Here is a 21,563-nt window from a genome sequence, read left to right as displayed (position 1 = left end):
TAAAGCAAGTTTTTTGGTTTATAATCAGTTTGGCCAAGAGTCTTAGACAGTAAGTAAGTAACTTCCGCTTTCTTTAATTCAGGAAATGAAGCTTATAACTTAACAGAAGTCTGTAACTTGAACTCTTTTTCCCGTCAGGTCAAGTTAGTTTCTATTCCTTAATGTATATTGTCTTTGTGAATCCGCAGAATAAAGACCGCGCCCGAAGTTCTGTCTTTGAGATTTGAAGCTGCGAAGTGACAGGAACAGTACACGTCTAGGTCCAAATTTTGGAAAGAAATTTTAAATTAAGTAATAAGTATTATTCACCCAAAATGAGGGAAATTGTCCACATTCAAGCCGGGCAGTGTGGGAATCAAATTGGAGCTAAGGTAATTATATTTGTTTGTAATAAATAGGTATTTTTTAACGATAAACGTTTGAGTAGCCTAGGCCTACACTAGGTAGTTGTCGGGCGTTGTCACATAATACAGCGTCGAGGGGCCGTATTGACTTATTATGTTTTTTTTAATTTTCTTGCTTTTTACTTAATTTTGTTATAATTTAAGTTGCATTTAAAACTAACAAATCTACTTAACAATTTCAAAATAATCACGATTAAAACTATTTTAAGAAGGTGGAAAAAATGTTTTGTCCACGTCAAGCATTCATACCCCTAAAACACTAGGCCCAATATTTAGTGACCTCAGTCATGTTAATTATTAACTTAATGCTTTGTAGCAGTTATATTTTGTTCAAATGGACTTTTAAGTTTCATGGTTTATATCTTATAGTTTTAAAGTTTTATTTTTAATATTTAATTATTTTTAATACTTATGTTAATTTCCAGTTAATATGGTCTGTGTAGTCCACATTTATCAAATATCAGACCTCTTTAAAAATTACTCTAATCTCCGATGGGTTATGACATTTGAGGGAATTCGGGCAGTTTTGAAGTATCTTGAAAAATTACTGTAATTTATGTTAGGCAAGGTGTGGTTCCCCTTGTAGAACAGGGAGCAGGTACTATTTTTCCTAGTGATTCAGAATATGCTGAAATAACTATGAATATAATTTAATGAAATAACAATTATCATACATGTACTTAAGAAAATATGCATTTGGTGGAGTGATGCTTTCATTGTATTGTATGTATTTTTTATAATTGTGAGTACTGCTCCTTAGAAAATATTACTTTCTTGGTATGAAGTTGAATGTTCTCTAAATTGAAGCCTAGTTTGGAGATGGCGCTATATCTACTGTTTTATTTTCCTTGTAAGGCCAGCTCTTGAAACCTCATGGAGAGGAAGGGGGGCTTTTTCTCTTAAGAACCAGTTATAAACATTTTCAAGATCAATAGGGACTTGGCAGCATGACGTCACCCATGCTTTATCCAATTGCAAAAAAAAGTATATCAGAATGGCGGCCATTGCCAAAGGTACCGCTTGACGTCAGGCTGCGAAGTCCCTGTTGGTACTTGAAACTATGATGTAATAGAATGTCACCAATGTTTTTAGCCGATTAGTATACTAATATTTATAATATTAGTACTGACTAATTATAATTATTATGCTACTGCTAAAAAAATCTAGTTGAAAATAAATATAAATTTCAAAATATACATAGACATATTCACTGTTTAGATGCAAGGTATTTTTAAATGGTTTCTCTGAAGAAAAAAATGTAACTAATTCTAGCTGAACTCTTAAGGGGCAAAAATTACATTTTTCAATAACTAACTGTAGCATAGGGGTTATAAAATATAAAAGTAAAAATTGTTCTATCCACCTTTTTTTGGTTGAAAGGGGATTAAACATTGGATTGGGTATAAATCACAGTTAGCCAAATGGTATGTAAGTCTTTTTTACCACCTGGTTTAATCCACATTGGAAAAGTGATTTTTGTCAGAAAAGAGGGAAAATTTAAGATTTTTAATACTGTTCTGAACAATGAACATATGAATTTCCTATTTACGCAATACAAGGGATTTGTGTGTATTGGTTTCACCATAAGTCTATAATATTGTGACATAAGTTGTCACTTTGGGGAATATTTTACTGAGAGCTAGTTACCGAGTGACATCATCACAAGAAGAAAATCTCCCCCAAGCGAAGCACTGTCAAAGGCTACGTGTGACACGGGAGCGAGTCCGAAATGCAGTACAACTTTTGCATGTGAACAATAGGAAGTGTCACACTTATGTTACCATATTATACACTTACGGTTTAAATTAGCAGCGACTTGTTTGAATATTATATTTTTAGTTAATACGATTCATTTCAGAACTTCTTTCGGTTGCATTAAAAAACTAAGTGAGATTTCTGGCCAATTCGCGGTAACCTGCATACGCAGTTACGCACTGTAAATTTTAATAGTTCTTTTTATAAAATAACCTTGGCTATCTTGTTGAAATGTTGCCTCCCCGCTTCAGCTGTGGATCCGTTTTCTCTCTCACTAAAGAGTTCATAAACTCATTCTTAGGCATTGGCTGAACTATTCCAGGGCAACATTTCAACAAGTTGGACAAGTGTAAAGACATTTTATAAAATCAACTATTTCGTGCCAATTGATACAGGCGTCATCCAACTCGTTCGCGTTTCGTTACTTTATTTCTTAAACCAGGTAACTTTAAAAAAAATTCCTTGGAGATCAGTTTAAATTTAATAATTAAAATATAGTTTATATATCGGGATGATTGTGTGTACTTAAATGTCTGTGACATCTTGTTTCATATTGTATGCCAAAAATTGACATTTGTAAATTACGAATTTTCAATAATCTTATTCAATTAAAATGTATATATATATATATATATATATATATATATATATAGTAAATAAACATTGTAATTTGATGGTAATATGGTTTTTGAAAAAAAATTGTTGGCCTTTTGGAATTATTGCCTGTTCTCAATTAGTATATAACCTCAGGTATTTGGTGTGGTACACAAACGTTTGCAGCTCTGACTGCTCTTGCCTTTTTGCTTTAGAAATGTTTGGCGCCACTGTACAGGGGTAATTTGGAAAATTGAAGGGGTCTTGCGTAAAGATTGCTTTGCAGGTTATATTCCCTTTAATATGAAACTAAACATATGTCTGTGCTGCTCCATTATAAGAGGGGTATTTTACTTGACACATGTTGTTTCAATGAAGAATAATGCATTCCTAATATACACAATTGAAAAAAAATATTGTATATACATTTCAGGGGGAGCACATTCCCAATGTGTCCCGCTGTCTTGTGCCTTTGTTTTAAATCTTGGAATACTGCATAAAACCAAAATTTGACCTTAAGGAATTTTATTTTAAGTTCTGGGAAGTAATCTCCGATGAACATGGAATTGACCCAACTGGTTCTTACCATGGTGATTCAGATTTACAACTGGAGAGAATAAATGTATACTACAATGAAGCCTCAGGCGGCAAGTATGTGCCTCGTGCCATTCTTGTCGATCTTGAGCCTGGTACCATGGACTCTGTTCGATCTGGACCATTTGGGCAACTCTTCAGGCCAGACAATTTCATTTTTGGTGAGTAACACTGTGTTAAAGGTAATGTTTTGTTAGTTACCCCCACAACTTCTTTTGGCTGTATACTTGGCAAATAGTTGAAATTTAACAATATTCTGGCTGTTAGGAAGATTTTATACCCAAATTCCTATCTCTCAGTTTTTCTTAATTTATTGAATGAACATATAAATTAGAATTTGTTACCATGGTTAAAATCTCGTAATTAAATAAAGTCTTGGAATCACGACTTGTGCTTCATGGTATTTTAAAAACATTTTTTTTTTCCTAAAAGTTCGCTAGCTTTCGGTCGAGACCCCTTGTCAAGCGTACACCAGACCTCGAACAATTTTGGTTTAAAGTATTGATGTGTTTAACAGGCCAGAGTGGTGCAGGCAACAATTGGGCTAAAGGTCACTACACAGAGGGTGCAGAACTCGTGGACAGTGTAATGGATGTAATCCGTAAAGAATCTGAAAGTTGTGATTGCCTGCAAGGTTTCCAACTCACACATTCATTGGGTGGAGGAACTGGTTCAGGAATGGGAACGCTACTTATCTCCAAAATCAGAGAAGAATACCCCGATCGTATTATGACAACATTTTCTGTTGTTCCTTCCCCAAAAGTATGAATTTTCTTTAAAATTTTTTTAAATTGTTTATATCCAATTTTCTATTGTAAGGTATCTGACACTGTTGTTGAGCCCTACAACGCCACATTATCAGTTCATCAATTAGTTGAAAATACAGACGAAACATTCTGCATTGACAATGAAGCCCTTTATGATATTTGTTTCCGTACCCTAAAACTCACAAGTCCATCATATGGTGACTTAAACCACTTGGTTTCTGCTACAATGTCTGGAGTTACAACATGTTTGAGGTTTCCTGGTCAGTTGAACGCTGACCTGAGAAAACTAGCTGTTAACATGGTTCCATTCCCACGTCTGCATTTCTTCATGCCTGGATTTGCCCCATTAACATCAAGAGGCAGCCAACAATATAGAGCACTTTCTGTTCCAGAATTAACTCAACAGGTAACAAATATATTATTTATTTTGTATTCTATGACTCACAAATGCATATCTAACTGTTTTCACTTTGAGTAATTTTTAATGCTATTGCAACAATTGTGACTTTTCAGATGTTTGATGCTAAAAACATGATGGCAGCGTGCGATCCAAGGCATGGAAGATATCTCACTGTAGCAGCTATGTTCAGAGGACGAATGAGCATGAAGGAAGTTGATGAACAAATGCTCAATGTGCAGAACAAAAACAGCAGGTTATTCATTTTAAATACTCAAAACAAAATGTATTTCAAGTGCCACATGTATATAATATTATATCTAATTGTTTCAGCTATTTCGTTGAATGGATTCCAAACAACGTGAAAATTGCAGTATGTGACATTCCACCAAAGGGACTCAAAATGTCAGCCACATTCATTGGAAATTCTACAGCTATTCAAGAAATTTTCAAGCGTATCTCTGAACAGTTTACTGGTAACTGAGAATTTTTTCCCCATTATAATATTGGTGTGAAGTAATACGCACAATTTTTTTCAGCCATGTTCCGCAGAAAGGCTTTCTTACATTGGTACACTGGTGAGGGTATGGATGAAATGGAATTCACTGAGGCTGAATCGAACATGAATGATTTGGTTTCGGAATACCAGCAATATCAAGAAGCAACAGCGGATGATGAAGGCGAGTTCGAAAATGAAGAGGAAGCTGATGCTGAAGGAATTTAATAAAAATCTACAAATGGAAATTATGTACGACCAATGATATTGAGACCAAATTGAAATGAAATAAAAAAATCCTTTTATATTTGGTAATTGATTTATTAGAACAAATATACAAATTAAATGTTGGAGATAAACGCCATTTATTTAAAAATTAGGAAGGAAAGAGGGTCGAAGGTATCACGGGCCTTTTTACAAAGTAACATTAGCTTTCTTGTTATAGTGTTTCCGATGCGTCACGGATGATATGTCGAATTGTCGATGACCTTTTTCTAGGCAACTCTGCACATAAGGGTAAATTCGAAGAGGCACCCAGCTGGGGGCCTGTTGTTTTTAAGTATAACAGGGTTGCCATGGTACCTGGAAAAGTCTGGGAATTTTAAAAATTAGTCCAAAAATCAAGGAATTTAATTTAGGTTGCAAATAGAAAACCTGTACTAAAATGTACAATAAAAAATTCTAAATTTTTGCACAAAACATATCAGGGAAAATCTCCGGAAAATGAAGCTATTATGCTTTTGAGTTAAAATTTCCATATTTTAAATTAACACCGATTAATTTTGATTATAGACAAAAGGTATTTTTACACTGATATTCTGGAGGGAAAGACTGCTAATAATTAATGTTGCATACTAATAGTCTAAAATATTTAACCAACTAGTAATAAAGAGTGATGTTGTGATGTTGAGAAACAATCATATAATTTGATAGGTGCCGAGCTCTGTATTTCTGATTAACGTAATTCATTAACGCGGTCGGGGGGTGGTCTCTCGCAATGAAACTGAACAAAAACTCGAGAAACGGAAAAAAATAACAAACTCAGCTAAGCTCAAGGACTATGACGGATTTCAGCCCCGACGCTTATTATATAGATTTTACTTCCTAAAAAAATTGGTCTACAGAGGTATATGTCACAAGCTTCTACTCACCAATTTCGCTTACTCAGCTAAGGGAAATGCGCTGCGAGCTCCGAAGAACTGATACAAGCTTCGGCAGGCACTACTAGACCTCATTTCGAATGTGGTTTTCGAATAGGCTTACCACTAACCATTTACAATGTGGTTTTCGGATAGGCTTACCACTAACCATTTACAATGTGGTTTTCTAGGGGCTGACCACTAACCATTCCAAGCTGGTTTTCTTGCAGGATTACCATAAACCTTCTATATGCAGGCACTTCTTCGCCTCTAGGCGGAAATGTTTCGGTTGAACTTGGCAAGTGACATGATTTAATAACCTCCGCAATCCCAATTCTTTAGCCTCTCGGATGCGAGATTACAGGAGTGCGCCACTACCCCCAGCTGCCTTACTTTAGTTTAAAGTTTTACACATTTTTTAGCGTCCCAATCATGTGGAATATAAATTTAAATGTATTACATATACAGTTTTAACAGGACAAATCTACTTAATTATATAATATTCGATACATTTTAAAATATTTTAATTAAATAGTGCAATATTAATATTATAATATAACTTATATTTAATTATTTATACATGTAGTCTATTTTGAAGATGGCGCTAAGTAACGTATTTTTAAATAGCTGGCCGCGAATGCACTGAGGCTTGATCTCGCCATCGGCGTTAATTATTCAGTCGGTGATTATTGGTGCCGAAATAATATTAACAACAATGTATTTATTTAAACTTAGTACTACCAGAAGTATATAATATCTCTCTTACGACGTAAGGATCCATCTAAGCCATAAAAATGAAACGTGTTCAAACTTTCAAAGTAGATTCAATGGGGCGCAAATTTTTCCCGCCGCAAACCGCGAATGTGCACGGCTAAATGTTTACCGCCCGTATTACCATGTAACGTTAAAATTACACTCCATAGTAACGTGTAAATTTCAATAAATCATTATCCCTATGTAATAATTTTAGAAACTCGCTATATGTGGAATTTCGTTCCGAACTATGTTTTCTTCCAAACTATCCAAAGGGCATTTTGAAAAACAACAGGAGCCTGTGTTTCAAGCGATTAACATCAGCAGTTTTAGAAAATGAATACCTCGTATAAAATATTTAACCAATTTTAACACAAACGATAACGCCAATTTTATATTTTAGTTATAAAATTTGGGGTTAATGACAAAAATATTACATAAAGCGATTGAAGGAAGCAGTAGGGTGGAAAGCGTTCACACAGAATATGCCGCAGCCGTATAGGCGCCGTTAGGCGGTAATATAAATTCCAACGGCGCCGCTTTCCGGCCTCGAATTTCGAAAGTTGGAGGCAAGAAAAAAGGGGAACATTCCTTGGCAGCATGGCTGCCACTCTCCCCACTTCGTAACTGAGGTAATTTCTGCCGTTTTTATTAATTTGCGTTTTAATACAATGAAATCAAAGTTATAGCTAAATTTATAACTCAACGACCATTTTGTCAAGCTTTTATTACCGAAAAATAACGTTCAATTTTTCTTAGATGAGGTATCGTTATTTACGTCTACCATAGATATTTGTTTCTCGGCGACAGGCGAAAAAACGGTCTCTCCGCATATGCAGAAATATCATACAATACGGTGTTCCCTCCATTGTGTTGGGAATAATACTATCTAGAGCCCCAGTTCAAATTTTCCCCATAGGCTTTAACACAGCATTAGTGAAGATAGGAACGAAAATCATGGGAATGTTATCAACTACGACAAAAGCCACCTATGAGCGAAAAATTCAACTATTTAAATGAAAAATTCTTCGATGGCCCCGGCCGCCACCTATTAGCGACTTTGTGAACTATTACAATTTTAACTTTTGAATTGAAGAGGGCAAGCGACGCGTTTTTAAGAAAAATTTTGAAAACGCGTTTTTTTAAATTAAAGTCATGTATATCTGAAAACTCTTTATTAACACAATAAAGGTTTCTTTTGTGAGTTCTTTACTATTTTGTAATAGATTTTGAGTGAAATTTTAAGCATAATGGGTAGGAAATGCGCAGTTTCGTCTTGCGAAAATAATGGAAGAAACAAAAAAGTTTCTTGGCATAAGTAGGAGCAGCACTAATATTCCAAAAAAATAGAAGACATTTTTATTCTAAATTATTCAAAATTACAATAAGGTTTCCAGGTAAAGTGAATCCTTTGTTGTTAGACCATTACTTAGATAACTTTTTTCAGAAAACGTACACGTCGTACAGTAGAAAGTGGGGTGGGGGAGTGTTAACACTTTCGCCTCGCAGCAAGAGGAGCCGGGTTCGATCCCAGCTAGTGGCCCTGGGTGAAAATCCGGAACCACTCCTTCTGCGTGAAGTTTATAAGTTCTCTCCCCACTGGTTTACCCCCGAGATCTTCGATTTCCCCTTCCCATAAAAACTGGCTGAGGTTAACGGTCATAGTTAGTGTATATTCTTTATTATTTATATTCATTATTTATTTATTTATATTCATTATTTATTAATTTATATTCATTATTTATTTATTTATTTATTTATATTCATTATTTATTTATTTATATTCATTATTTATTTATTTATATTCATTTTTTATTTATTTATATTCATTATTTGTTTATTTATATTCATTATTTATTTATTTATAATCATTATTTATTTATTTATATTCATTATTTATTTATTTATAATCATTATTTATTTATTTATATGCATTATTATTTATTTATTTATATTCATTATTATTTATTTATATTCATTATTTATTTATTTATAATCATTATTTATTTATTTATATGCATTATTATTTATTTATTTATATTCATTATTATTTATTTGTATTCATTTTTTACATACTTTATTTTGTTTTAGTGCAATTTAATCTTTTAAAATACTCTAAATTATTTCAAAATGAAATATGATTTACCAAGAAACTTCGTTGTTTTGTTTTTTAGCTTTAAATTATAATAGTTCACAAAGTCGCTAATAGGTGGCGGCAGGGGCCATCGAAGAATTTTTCATTTACATAGTTGAATTTTTTGCTCATAGGTGGCTTTTGTCGTAGTTGATAACCCTCCCATGATTTTCGTTCTTATCTTCACTAATGCTGTGTTAAAGCCTATGGGGAAAATTTGAACTGGGGCTCTAGATAGTATTATTCCCAACTCAATGGTTCCCTCTCTAGATTAACATTCGTGTTTTGAAGTAGCATCGACGGTTAAAAACTCCACCCCATTTATTTTCTAGTTTGACCAAGGATTCTTTATTAACAATAAAGAATCCTTGGTTTGACCATACATTTTTTGGAATTGTTTTGGATAGAGAAGCCAAGTGTCGTCTGCTTAGATATAACGGGAAAAGTGAAAAGTCTTAGCTTAAATTAATTCCTAAACTTGGGGTGCTGCTACGTAGGAGGTTGTACATAAATTTAGAATTTCTGGTCGGAACCATTCTACCTTATATGATTTCTATGGTTTCTCGGAATTTTTGTTTCGAAATGGAAAATTTTTACACCTTGTAACGGGAAATTTAATTTTTGCGATCTGGCATCACAGGTAGAAGATTTATCCGCTGCGCAATTTTCCCTCCGAAACCTTTCTACGTCATTGTCCGAAACAGGCTAGCAATACACCTAAGCACGTTTCATACCTCCGTGAAATAACTTTAATATAAAGTCAAATAAATATTTTAAAATGAGAGAAATTGTTCATATTCAAGCCGGACAATGTGGTAATCAGATTGGAGCCAAAGTATGTTATGACTTAATATATTTTACCTCAAAATTTAGTTTCCCAAACTTAAAACATCTTAAGCAAAGGCTTAAGTATTTTATGCAATACGCAGTGGACCACGAAGCAACCATTTTGCGACTGGCAGCAATTTGCAATTGACTGCACCCATAATCTGGATTTTCACTTTTCAGACGATATCAAACTTTTAGTACATACGATTATTTTTTAAAACGTATTAATGTAATGATTTTGTTTCACTATCCATTTATTTTTTTCGATATTGAAACTACAAATTGATAATGATTTACTATTGATTGTATACAATTGAATGGAAATATTATATATTTATTTTCACAGGGCCGTTTTATACAATGGGCACTGTGCCCAGGGCCTACAAAAGGCTTAAGGGGCCTAGGAAAGTTTGAGTAAAAAATGTAATCTTAGAAATAGGGCCTAGAAGGTCTGAAAATGACACTGTATGTTCAATATGGCTGCCTTAAAAAAGAATGATTCATATGCTCCCTTAGAAATGAAATTTAATAACTTATTTGTACATGGCTATAAGTCTATAACTCTTTGATACTTCCCCACTTGGATTTCTGCTCTCCAGTCTGGAACCCCCACCTTCAATCGGACATTCTTACCCTTCAAAAGGCTCAAAATTCCTTTACTAAATTATCCCACAAAATTTCTCATCTCCCTGCCCTTACCCACCTACGCTTGCTTCGTATCGACCCTGTTGATCTTCGTCATTGTGTTAACTATCTCTGCTTGCCCCACGACTTTTTTTACATTATCCTATAGCTAAACTTCTCTGATATCTTTTCCATTAACCACTCTCGTACCAGCGGTCATCCCTTAAAGGTGGCCAGGCCTAGAGTTTCTTCCTCTCAGTGAGAAAGTAATTTTTATTGTAGGGTCATAAGTGACTTTAACTCCTCAAGGGCGTATTTAAGGCGGGGTTTGGGGGTTCAACCCTGAAATGCTTATGACTGGGGGGAGGGTGCCTAATAAAAATCAGTGAAACTTCCATCTGCACCCGACCGCCCTTGAAATTTTCCCTCAAGACCCCCCCCTGGAAAAAATCCTGGATACGCCCTTGGAACTCCTTACCCAAAGTTATTGTATCATTCCCAAATCGCCGAAACGTCTCCAAATACTTACGTTAAAATACTTCCCTTAAATTGTTTTTTAAGTTTAACTTTACGTTAAAATACTTCCCTTAAATTTTTATTTGAACTTTATAGCTGTGCATAGTATATAGTATTTTTATGTTATTTGATCCCAGTCTTCAATATTAACGAAATGTGTTCCTAAACTTAGTTCAATTTACCAATATCAAATGTCCCTAGTAATGTTTCTCAACTTCATTGATTATAACTTATTTTTGGTGTTGTTGTTTTATGTCCTCCCTTCACTGGAGAAGCCCAGAGGAGGCTTATTGAGCAGTTTTCAGTAATTAAATAAAATGGCTTGTCTAGACTAGCATTTGATAGTAGAAAAAATTAAGGTTTATGTCTAACATGAGTATAAAGTACATATTTTCAGAGGCGCCTAATAGTTTAATGTTTGGAATCTTAGTTCATGTCCAGGAAAAATAATTTAGGTGAAATTGATAAATGCAAGTCTGTTTTTCATAATCTTATTGCGTAGTTGGCTCTTTAAAACAATTTTAATAATTACATGATTATGTATAGACTTGTGAAAGTAATAGTAAGAGTTTCATTACTGCAAGAAGTAGTCAGAAAGTCATACTTGTTATATCGCTATATATAGTTCATATTATTTTAATTTTTGAGATAACAATTTTTGTTGTTCATATGGCCACATTGAAAATATAAGATATCCTTTTATTTAATAATTTATCTCTTCAATAGTTAGAACAAAGATAATGAAATTCCAATTTTTGATCAAGCATGATAATTAAATTTTTTCACTTTTTTACTTTAGATTGCTACATATATTTTCACTTTTGCAATTTCGTTTATTTTATCTTGGTTTTTGTATTTTTCCACTTATTTCTGGATGATGGTTTCAACATTTATTTCATATCTTATTTTTAATGACTTCTTGATGTTTTAGTTTTGATAGTGTGTTTTTTTTCAGTAATACTGAGTTTTCTATGGAGTCGTACATATGCACAATTTTTATTTATTTATTGTTTAGTATAGTTTACTAAGCCACGGATGGCTTTTGTGTAAACATGTGGGAGGTACAAAAATGTCAAATTAAATGCAATAAAATCAAATTTGGTTGGGTGGTTTGTTATAGCTATAAGAGCCTGTGTTAAGGGGTAACAGTGTGTTAAGTGATTTTGACATTGGGTGGTTACAACCCGAGGTTTATTAAGCTTAAGACTAACCTCTTGTAGTAGAGCCTTGCATCATGAAAAAGTCAGAAAAACTAATAGAGAGGCGGTTAGAAATGGAATAATGTAACAAATGTGACATAGCTCGAATGTTTAGGGAACTTAACAAGAAGGAAGGAAGGGGTTTAGAGAAGGTAATAGCTTCTAGAGTGCTTGGATATCATGTATAATGGTGCCATTGCGCTAAATTGGCAAGTGGAAGTGTCATATGAAGTATGAGAGAAGTGGGTATTGTTTGTTAAAATTTTGGGGATTGGATAAAGATTGCGTGTAATATATTCATAATGGAACAAATTCTTTTATAAACCACAAACGAGGATCAACATAGACACCAATATAATTGTATTTGTAAATTCAATATTTTGTGAAATGTTAATACTATATCTTAAATGTCAAATACAAATTTTTTTCATTTTCTTACTAGGGTAATTTTTTAAATTAAAAGATTTAATTTTTGGAAATTCTGTCATTGGTGAAGTAATATTTGATTCAATATTTTGATAACTAATAGAAAATTCTTAAAAGTATTCTACTTCCATGATTCAACGGAGGGGTACTTTCACAGTGGTCTTTAAAGATAGTGTTAAAAAATTGAGGAGACATAATTAGTGGGCTTCTCAAATGTTTAAATGTGTATATTTCTTGTACTTTTGAAAATTTATTTTTGGGTATTGAGTAATATCGGCTCCCCGCCTTCGAATGTATTAGGGTCTACAGGATAATAACGTAGCTGATACTTCTCTATACCTAGTATTAAAAACAGGGTTGGCTGATTTTAATAAATGATTGTTTTAAAATCATTGATTTAAACCACGTAAATGTATTTCAATGGTGAAATAAAAATGTTAAGATATAGGTTTATTTAAAAAAATTAAAATACAGAAAATCTGAGCAAACTAAAATATTAAATATTAGTTATAATTTAATTTAATTTAATTTAAGATTTAGCTAACTGATAAAAGTAAAATATCCGTTAATTATACAGGAAAATATCCATTAATTGTATAAAACTAACTAAAATCGATTGGTTTCGCTTTTTTTTAAATAAAAAAAGTGCCAACCCTCAAAAAGGTTAAAGGTTAATGAAATATCACAATCGCATGCAGCAACTTCTACTTTGCTTAATAAAGCCAGTAACATGAAAAATTCTAAAAGCTTTCAGCCAAACTTATAATAACAAAAACATTGATGATGTAATTTGATCATGGGTTGAAAGTTATGAAATTTACATGACATCCCTTGAAGAAAAATACTTTTATGAGGCACTTAGGGTATTATGTTATGTATGATTATTTATTTAGTCACTTTTAGTGAGGTTATATACAAAGCTGCAAAGGCCGACTTATGCATAGACAGATATACAGAATCGTGGTTTACACAATTTTAAAGAATGGGGTGAGTAAGGGAATTGACTTGAGGGGTGAAAAACTCATTAAAGTTAAGATCCAAATTATTGTAAAAGACAAAGGTTATTGAATTTATGACGCAAGTCAACAGGCTGAATGCCAACTCATAATTTGGTATTAGTCTCAAACTTACTTTAATTAATAGATTTTTGCTAATAATAGTTTTAATGTTAGTGAAAAATAAAATAATTCAATATTACTTGGTATTTTAATCTTCCAATTACTTGATGTGAATATAAAAGGGCAACGCAAGTGGCCAGGTGCAGGGAGGGCGCAGAAAGTCATTGGTGGAAGAACATTTTGGGAATGGAAGTGATTTTTTTAAGTGACTAAAGTGAAGAAAGAGACAATTTACTACTTTTGGGGACAGTTATCGTTGGTGATGGAAAAAAAGTAGTAGTTAAGTAGAGGTGGAATGAAAAAAAGTAGTAGTTAAGTAGAGGTGGAATGAATGGGGTAAAAAGTGTAAAACAGGATTTTGGCTTCCCAAAATTTTTTCACCACCCTGTGCCTGGCCGTTTGCGATGTCTTTAAAGTCCACTGTTTAGCGAGTTTGACATATTCAGGTATTCTACTTCAGCAACGTCCTCTGTTTCTGAAATTTTGACTTAAATATCCATCAATCTTACGTGTGCGATATTTTACAGGTTGAATTCTATTTGGAATTTCCTACCCTGGCTCATTTTCTCCTTTTCTCAACAAAATTAACTGTCAGCAAGTGAATAACAATTTTCTGTTAAACATTTTAGACAAAGGTATGCCTGATTTGGTGGAATATTAGAAGTTTTAATGGTAGATTGGTATGAATCTATAATTTGACAAAATTAGAAGCCCACTAAGTTTTTTCTTCAAATCTATAATAAGGTTTTCATTGCTTTTCTCTCTTGGATAAGATTTCTCAATTGGCTTTTTTTAAAGTTACAATAAAACAATGGTTCTGGTGATTAGTTAGAAAATTTTCTAGATCCTACCAGAAAAGAACCCAATTCGTAGCTTGCTCGTGGGTGCGGCTTGTGTTTGTTGCTATGGTAACGCGTATAGGTCGGGCATGACATAAAGATGCCAATGGTGGTAGCGTTATTATTTCGCCGGATCGTGTGGCGTGAAACTAATGTCATGGCAGCCGTTTCAAGGCGGGGCTTAGCTTTGCCTACGACACTACGAGCAAGCACACTATGTAAAGAAAAATCCGTTTTTAAATGACTTTGCTGTGATGTTATGTGTTAAGTATCAAAATGTAGTGCAAACTACCTGCTTAACTGAGCGATACTTTTTATACAATGAATTATCTGCAAGATTATTGAAAATATAATTTTTAAATGATTGGAAGTCAGATTATACACAACAAGAGTAACAACACTTGAATATAATGACTTGATTAGCAAATATTTTTAAATGTTTCATTTGTAAATAATACATGTAGGCAATTGTTTTTATTGAATTTCTATCATGGTGCTGATTAGGGATTTAGAGGCCTTAAGTTAAGCTCATTTGAAAAATAGACTCAGTTTTTTTCATACTCACTCATCAATGGTGAAATTTTGGGGGGTGGTACAGCTGCCCTTGCAGGGCCGTAACCAGGGGGGGGGGGCGGTCGGTCCGTGCCCACCCTGGACCGTATGGTTGTATGTACAATTTTTTATTTTTTTTTATTTGTTTCCATTGCGTACCCACCCTGAAATTAAATCCTGGTTACAGTGCTGTGCCCTTGCAACACTATGCATGACCCTGTTTTCTATAATTTTGACTATTAGGTACTCTGCTTGGTAGGTACTCTTATTGCTTTCCATATTTTTATTAAATTATTATAATTTCTGTCCTATAGTTTTTTTTCTATCGAGAAGAGACAGTAAAATAAATGGGGTGGAATTTTTAACTGACATAGCTGCACAGGCTCATCTGAAATCTTAAGCTTCAGCTGAGTCTTTTAAAAAATATGTAAAAAAACTATTGAGTTCGAGCTGAGACCAACAAAAATATGGCCTTAATTTTTCTTGAGACAAAACTGAGTCTCTGTGATGTCGTGAGACATGCCTGAGCCGAGTCCATTTGCGGAAATATCTGAAGATATCCTGGTATTGACTGCATCCATGTGCTTTGAAAATATAGAAGAAATATTACCCTTTATGTTGTCGTTTTGGTGCAAACTTACTGCTCCTCCTATTGCTTAAAATGAGTCCGTGCATGAGACAATTCGAATGAAATTATAGATGAGCTAGCCTAACGATATATTATTCAAGAGACCAGGTATATAAAAAATACCAACAAAATTTTACTATTTTAACTTAGACGAATCTCCAAAATTTCATTTGTGAAAATGAGCTCTAGCCAAGCTCAAACAATTTTTACCTTAAAGTATGAAGCCTGACACTGGGCGTACAGCTATTATTCTTATTGTAGCATGTTGTGCCATTTAAGTATGATACCATTATATATTAATGGAAATAAAGGCTTTACAAAATTTTCTTACTTTTACATTTTGCTATAACATTAATAACCTTAATTTAAAACGCAATTTGTTAATCATCATGAGAAACAGTAGGAATTATCTCAGTGGCTATTCACATTGCGAAGCAGTGAGTGTGGCAGCCATGTTGTCACAAAATTTTCCCCTTTTTTCCTACCGCTACTTCCCAAAACATTAAGAGGTCTTAAAGAGGCTGAAATTTATTTTACCGTCTATTGGGCTTTGCTCTGTTATCTTAGCCAGCATGTGCTAGGATCTCAGTTTTTTTTGATCACTGATAATGGAGTTTCCAGAAGCAATCCTTTGAAAATATCAATGTTGCACTAGTTATCGCTTCCCTATTAATGCCCACTGCCTGTGGATCTACCCTATTTAACATAACTATGGGGGAATGTTAATTAGCATTTAATAGTGGAGCTTTAATATAATATTGAAAATACTGTACAGTCAATAATTTTTTTCTAGAGTGGAAATTCTTACTGCATAACCAATTTTTATTTTTACTAATGTAAGGACTCCTAAATCTTTATAGTTCTGGGAAGTCATTTCTGATGAACATGGAATTGATCCATGTGGCAATTATCACGGAGATTCACATTTACAACTTGATAGAATAGATGTGTACTATAATGAGGCTTCAGGTATTTTAAATAAATATTTTCTATTATGTTAATAGCAGATGTTGATAGAACTATTTATATTGTTTTTTATACCATATTAGAATTTTTTTGCTAATAAAACTTTACCATAATATGTAACTTGTTATGTTTATGAAATTGTTTAATGTGACCTTAATTGCTATTGACAAAAGAATTGTTTAGAATAGACTTAAGGTGTTCTTTCAAAATAAGAATGCTGTCACCTCATTTTGTCCCAGGCTCACCATATAATGGCTTTCTGTACTATTTTAACATGGACAAGGGTGCATACATAACATTAAAGTTATTATAATTCATAGGTGGGAAGTATGTTCCACGTGCTGTTCTTGTTGATCTGGAACCAGGTACCATGGATTCAGTACGATCAGGACCATTTGGACAGCTTTTCAGGCCTGACAACTTCATATTTGGTATGTTTGATTTTCCTTACTCTGGTACTTAAATGCCAGCAGATTGGCTGGAATATATTTAATTTAAACTTAAAATTAAATTAATAATGAAACACTTTTTAAAACTTGTTAGCCTTTCTATCTTAGAATTGAAATTAAAACCATGAACTGAATAGTGGTTTAAAACATAAGGTGTTGAATTCTTGACATATGTGCATAGAAAATAATTTAACATTTTTGAATATTTCTACTCATAATTATGAGGTATTAAAAGAATTATGGAAATTATGTATTTTGTTTTGTGTTATTGGAGAGTGTAAAGTATAATGTTTTTATCCTTGAGTTGACGTTATAACTTTTGGAGTTTGTCACTAGGTATTAGCAATAGATATTTTGGTAATAGGCTAATGAAATTTTCATTTAAAAGTATCTAATTATATTTACTTTTGTGAAATTATAGGTCAAAGTGGAGCTGGTAACAACTGGGCCAAAGGACATTACACTGAAGGTGCTGAGTTAGTAGATAGTGTAATGGATGTGGTTAGGAAGGAATCAGAAAATTGTGACTGCTTACAAGGATTTCAACTCACTCATTCATTGGGTGGAGGAACTGGTTCAGGAATGGGAACCCTACTTATCTCTAAAATCAGAGAAGAATATCCTGACCGTATCATGACTTCATTTTCTGTTGTGCCATCGCCTAAGGTATATTCTGCTATAATGTACATAACTCACAGTTTAGCCAAAACGTTTACCATAGTTGTAAGAGACAATATTTAGGGCAAAGAAATATTTAATTAAAGAAAGGAAATCCATATTGACACCTATATACTGATTGTAATATAGAAAATCTTTTATAATCGTAACTTAGTTCATGCAACTTTTATAAAAGCTGATTAATTTAAACAAATAGGTGGTTCTTGTGTCAATAGCTAGAACTTTTTGCTTCTTTGTAGTTTAAAGAGCTAAGTTCTTAACACTTCATATAAATTTATTTTTTGGGCAGAGGTTGTAAGGTATTATAGTAGGTTTGTTGATATAGCATTTTTGTTTTCAAATATTGTAGGTGTCAGACACTGTAGTAGAGCCATACAACGCCACTCTGTCAGTTCATCAATTGGTTGAAAATACCGATGAAACATTCTGCATTGACAATGAAGCTCTCTACGATATTTGTTTCCGTACTCTGAAACTTACGAGTCCATCGTATGGAGATTTAAATCACTTGGTATCTGCCACTATGTCTGGCGTAACAACATGTCTAAGATTTCCTGGACAGTTAAATGCTGATTTACGAAAACTGGCAGTGAATATGGTGCCTTTCCCACGACTTCATTTCTTTATGACGGGTTTTGCACCACTTACTGCTAGAGGTAGCCAGCAGTATAGGGCACTCTCAGTTCCGGAATTGACGCAACAGGTACTATTACCAAAAGAATATAATATATCTCTTAGAGAGAGAAGTATACATATTCATATACTGACATATGCTTCCACAATTTGACAGAAAAATGGCCACAAAATTTAAACGTGCCTCCGAAGGTACTTGTTTCATTATTACATTTGAAGATGTTACTTCTCTCATAAGATAAATATTATATGTTTCTGCTATTACTTATTTAATATTTGGGTTGAAACATTTTAAATTACCTGAATTCATTTGACAATGTTTTTGATTCTTATTAATCCAATTTAAATAATCAATAAGAATATATATAGCTTCTTTCGCTTTAAATAGTGTTTCGTGTAAAAATTCTTTTATGAACCACCAAGTACAGTTTTTAACCTCAAAGGTTTATGGAAAAGGAAAACCAAACAATTTGGTTACCGAATGTCTTAAACCTCAAATATCTTCTTTATTTGATTGGTATTAGCAGCCTTAAATGGAATATTGTGATTTTTATGTCTTACCAGTGTAATTAACTTATTTTCATGGCTATAGATGTTTGATGCCAAAAACATGATGGCTGCTTGCGATCCAAGACATGGGAGGTATTTGACTGTTGCAGCCATGTTCCGGGGACGAATGAGCATGAGAGATGTTGATGAACAAATGCTCAATGTACAGAACAAAAATAGCAGGTAAAATTTTTTAAGGAAATTTTTGCTGTATTCAGTGGCTTTACACTGATTTTTATTTTTATTTGTGCCATGGGCTGGCTGGCTAAGCCTGGTTTTTTTGACTTCATTAATAGACCCATAATGGTTGCCAATTAAAACAAAATTTTGTTTAGTTAATTCTTTTTAAATCATAGTCAATTACATCATAGACTTAAATATAACTCATTATATTTGCAGCTATTTTGTTGAATGGATTCCAAATAACGTGAAGATTGCAGTGTGTGACATTCCCCCAAGGGGGCTTAAAATGTCAGCGACTTTTGTTGGAAATTCCACTGCTATCCAGGAAATATTCAAACGCATATCCGAACAATTCACTGGTACGTTAATTTTTATTCTGGACAGTTTTAAATATCAGGTTATTGCTGATAATTTTTAAAGCAAGGTAAAATCAGGTGACCTATGACTTCTACTTAAAATGCGACAATAAAGTAAAATATCAAAGGAGAAAGTTTAAAAAATATCCATAAATAATGCATTACCTTAATTGTTGTACCTATGTTTAAAAAACACTATTATTCAAATACAAATAAAAGTAAATAATAGCTGACATTACTTTACACTTTCAGCTATGTTCCGCAGAAAGGCTTTCTTGCATTGGTATACTGGTGAGGGTATGGATGAAATGGAATTTACTGAGGCAGAGTCGAACATGAATGATCTCATTTCTGAATACCAACAATATCAAGAAGCCACAGCCGAGGATGAAGGAGATTTCGAAAATGAGGAAGAAGCACTTGATCAAGAGGGCATTTAAACAGCCAATTTTTGACATTGTCACTCTTAATATGTCACTTAATATTATTCTTTGAAAATAAAAAGTTGAATTAAATAGTATATCAATTTTTCATTATTCCTTGTAAAAGAATGAATATTTATACATTTCTTTTATATTTGTTCAAGTGCAAAAGAATCAGTCAAACAATATTAACATTTTGTTGCATTTACTAAGAAGATGCAAAGGGAGTATGAACTTCTATATTAATGGTGGTAATGGGACCGAATCCCTCCATTTTCCTACGATGAGTTAAAAGAGCACAAGAGAGCTTCAAAGTGTGGCCTACTAGCCCCTGGAAATAAGCTGCAACAATCACAAAACCAAGCAGCAGGGACTTAAAATACTGTTTAAGTTTACTTTTTTACTCTGGTTACCTTGATTTGTTTACAAAGTCCTTTTTTACCTATCACACTAACTCAAACCTTAATGTTAGCATTTCCCTGCTGCTTGGTTTTGTGCTTGATGCAGCCTACCTCCAGGGGCTAGTAGGCCACACTTTTAAGCTCTCTAGCGCTCTTTTAACTCATCATAGGAAAATGGGGAAAAAACAGGCATACTTCTCAACTCACCCCGTACAACTCCTTAAAATTTTTGCATAATCCTTTGAAACACCCTGTATAAAAAAACAACACTTTTTTTTAACCCAAAAAACCGGCGGGTTTTTTATTTCGAACCCTGGTTTTACTGGCATATTATATGTAATTTATTAACTTCAAGTATGTTTGCCGAAAACTCAGCTGAGCAGACTTGCAATTTGCAAATAGCGATATTTTTGACACGGGCAAAGAATCCCTGGCCTTTCTGATCAGAGGGGAGTGAAATGGGGATGAGAATTAAGAAATTATACAAAGAATGGATCAATGGAATAAGAAAAGTCAAAAAGAGTTGCAAGATGGCAAAAAAATTTCATTAAAAGTTTCATACTTAGATTGCTTTTCCTGGTGACCCATCAACTTCCCTCTGAATGATACATCAGGTCCCAACATTTGTTTTAAGAACCCATGATTCACCAGACTGCCTCTACTAAACTTCAGTGGGCACACGAGTATAATTGGGTCACCTGGTATAGTGGCATTAAAAGTTGCTAGCTGAGTTGGGCCTATGTTGGTGTTGCAGACAATTAGCGTAGCTGATTATAATTAAAAAGATTGTAGGACTCAAGAAGCTAGATTTTCATAATTGCAAACTCAATTATTGGAATAAAACCACGCACGTGAATGTGAATATTTATTTAAAAATTACTTATAAATGAACATTTTCAAAAGCTCTAATAAATATCATTCACTACAAGCACTAGATGTACACGCTGATAACAGAAATACATGAACCATTATTATTAGAAATGCTCTTTGTGTGATGCATTTCCTCAGAACCATAGCAATACGGTGAGAAAAACTGCCTCAAAATGTCTGCCCCCTGCCCAAGTAAAATATTCTAGTGCATAATGGGTAGACTTGTTCTCCATCTGGTGAGAGGCAATTCGTACTCTACATACCAAAACTTGCATCCAGTGTTGAGGAAATAA

General features: G+C 33.5%; 2 protein-coding genes across 2 annotated transcripts; both read left to right on the top strand.

Annotated features, from left to right (window-relative positions):
• The first annotated feature begins 205 nt into the window (after window positions 1-205).
• LOC149957506 (tubulin beta chain-like) lies at window positions 206-5,314 on the top strand. Its single transcript, XM_090165578.1, has 7 exons — window positions 206-371; window positions 3,289-3,508; window positions 3,865-4,109; window positions 4,167-4,520; window positions 4,628-4,767; window positions 4,845-4,987; window positions 5,051-5,314. Exons 1-7 carry the CDS (start codon window positions 315-317, stop codon window positions 5,233-5,235), a joined length of 1,344 nt encoding a protein of 447 aa, XP_090021704.1. The 5' UTR covers window positions 206-314; the 3' UTR covers window positions 5,236-5,314.
• Window positions 5,315-9,704: 4,390 nt separating this feature from the next.
• On the top strand, window positions 9,705-20,097 carry LOC149957505 (tubulin beta-2 chain-like). The gene is made up of 8 exons (XM_090165576.1): window positions 9,705-9,868; window positions 16,624-16,732; window positions 17,050-17,160; window positions 17,600-17,844; window positions 18,206-18,559; window positions 19,082-19,221; window positions 19,438-19,580; window positions 19,830-20,097. Exons 1-8 carry the CDS (start codon window positions 9,812-9,814, stop codon window positions 20,015-20,017), a joined length of 1,347 nt encoding a protein of 448 aa, XP_090021702.1. The 5' UTR covers window positions 9,705-9,811; the 3' UTR covers window positions 20,018-20,097.
• Window positions 20,098-21,563: the final 1,466 nt, after the last annotated feature.

This window comes from Leiobunum rupestre, chromosome 2, assembly GCF_980474605.1.
Source record: "Leiobunum rupestre chromosome 2, qqLeiRupe1.1.hap1, whole genome shotgun sequence".
Lineage (NCBI taxonomy): Eukaryota > Metazoa > Arthropoda > Arachnida > Opiliones > Sclerosomatidae > Leiobunum > Leiobunum rupestre.
The sequence above is the reverse complement of the archived record's forward strand: the minus strand, read 5'-3'. Positions and strand labels throughout refer to the sequence as shown.

Coding starts and splice junctions, on each gene's coding strand:
- LOC149957505 (XM_090165576.1), top strand. CDS start 9,812: ATGAGAGAAATTGTTCATATTCAAGCCGGACAATGTGGTAATCAGATT. Junction 17,845..18,205: donor CTGTTGTGCCATCGCCTAAG/GTATATTCTGCT, acceptor CAAATATTGTAG/GTGTCAGACACTGTAGTAGA. Junction 19,581..19,829: donor CATATCCGAACAATTCACTG/GTACGTTAATTT, acceptor TTACACTTTCAG/CTATGTTCCGCAGAAAGGCT.
- LOC149957506 (XM_090165578.1), top strand. CDS start 315: ATGAGGGAAATTGTCCACATTCAAGCCGGGCAGTGTGGGAATCAAATT. Junction 372..3,288: donor GGAATCAAATTGGAGCTAAG/GTAATTATATTT, acceptor TTTTATTTTAAG/TTCTGGGAAGTAATCTCCGA. Junction 4,988..5,050: donor TATCTCTGAACAGTTTACTG/GTAACTGAGAAT, acceptor AATTTTTTTCAG/CCATGTTCCGCAGAAAGGCT.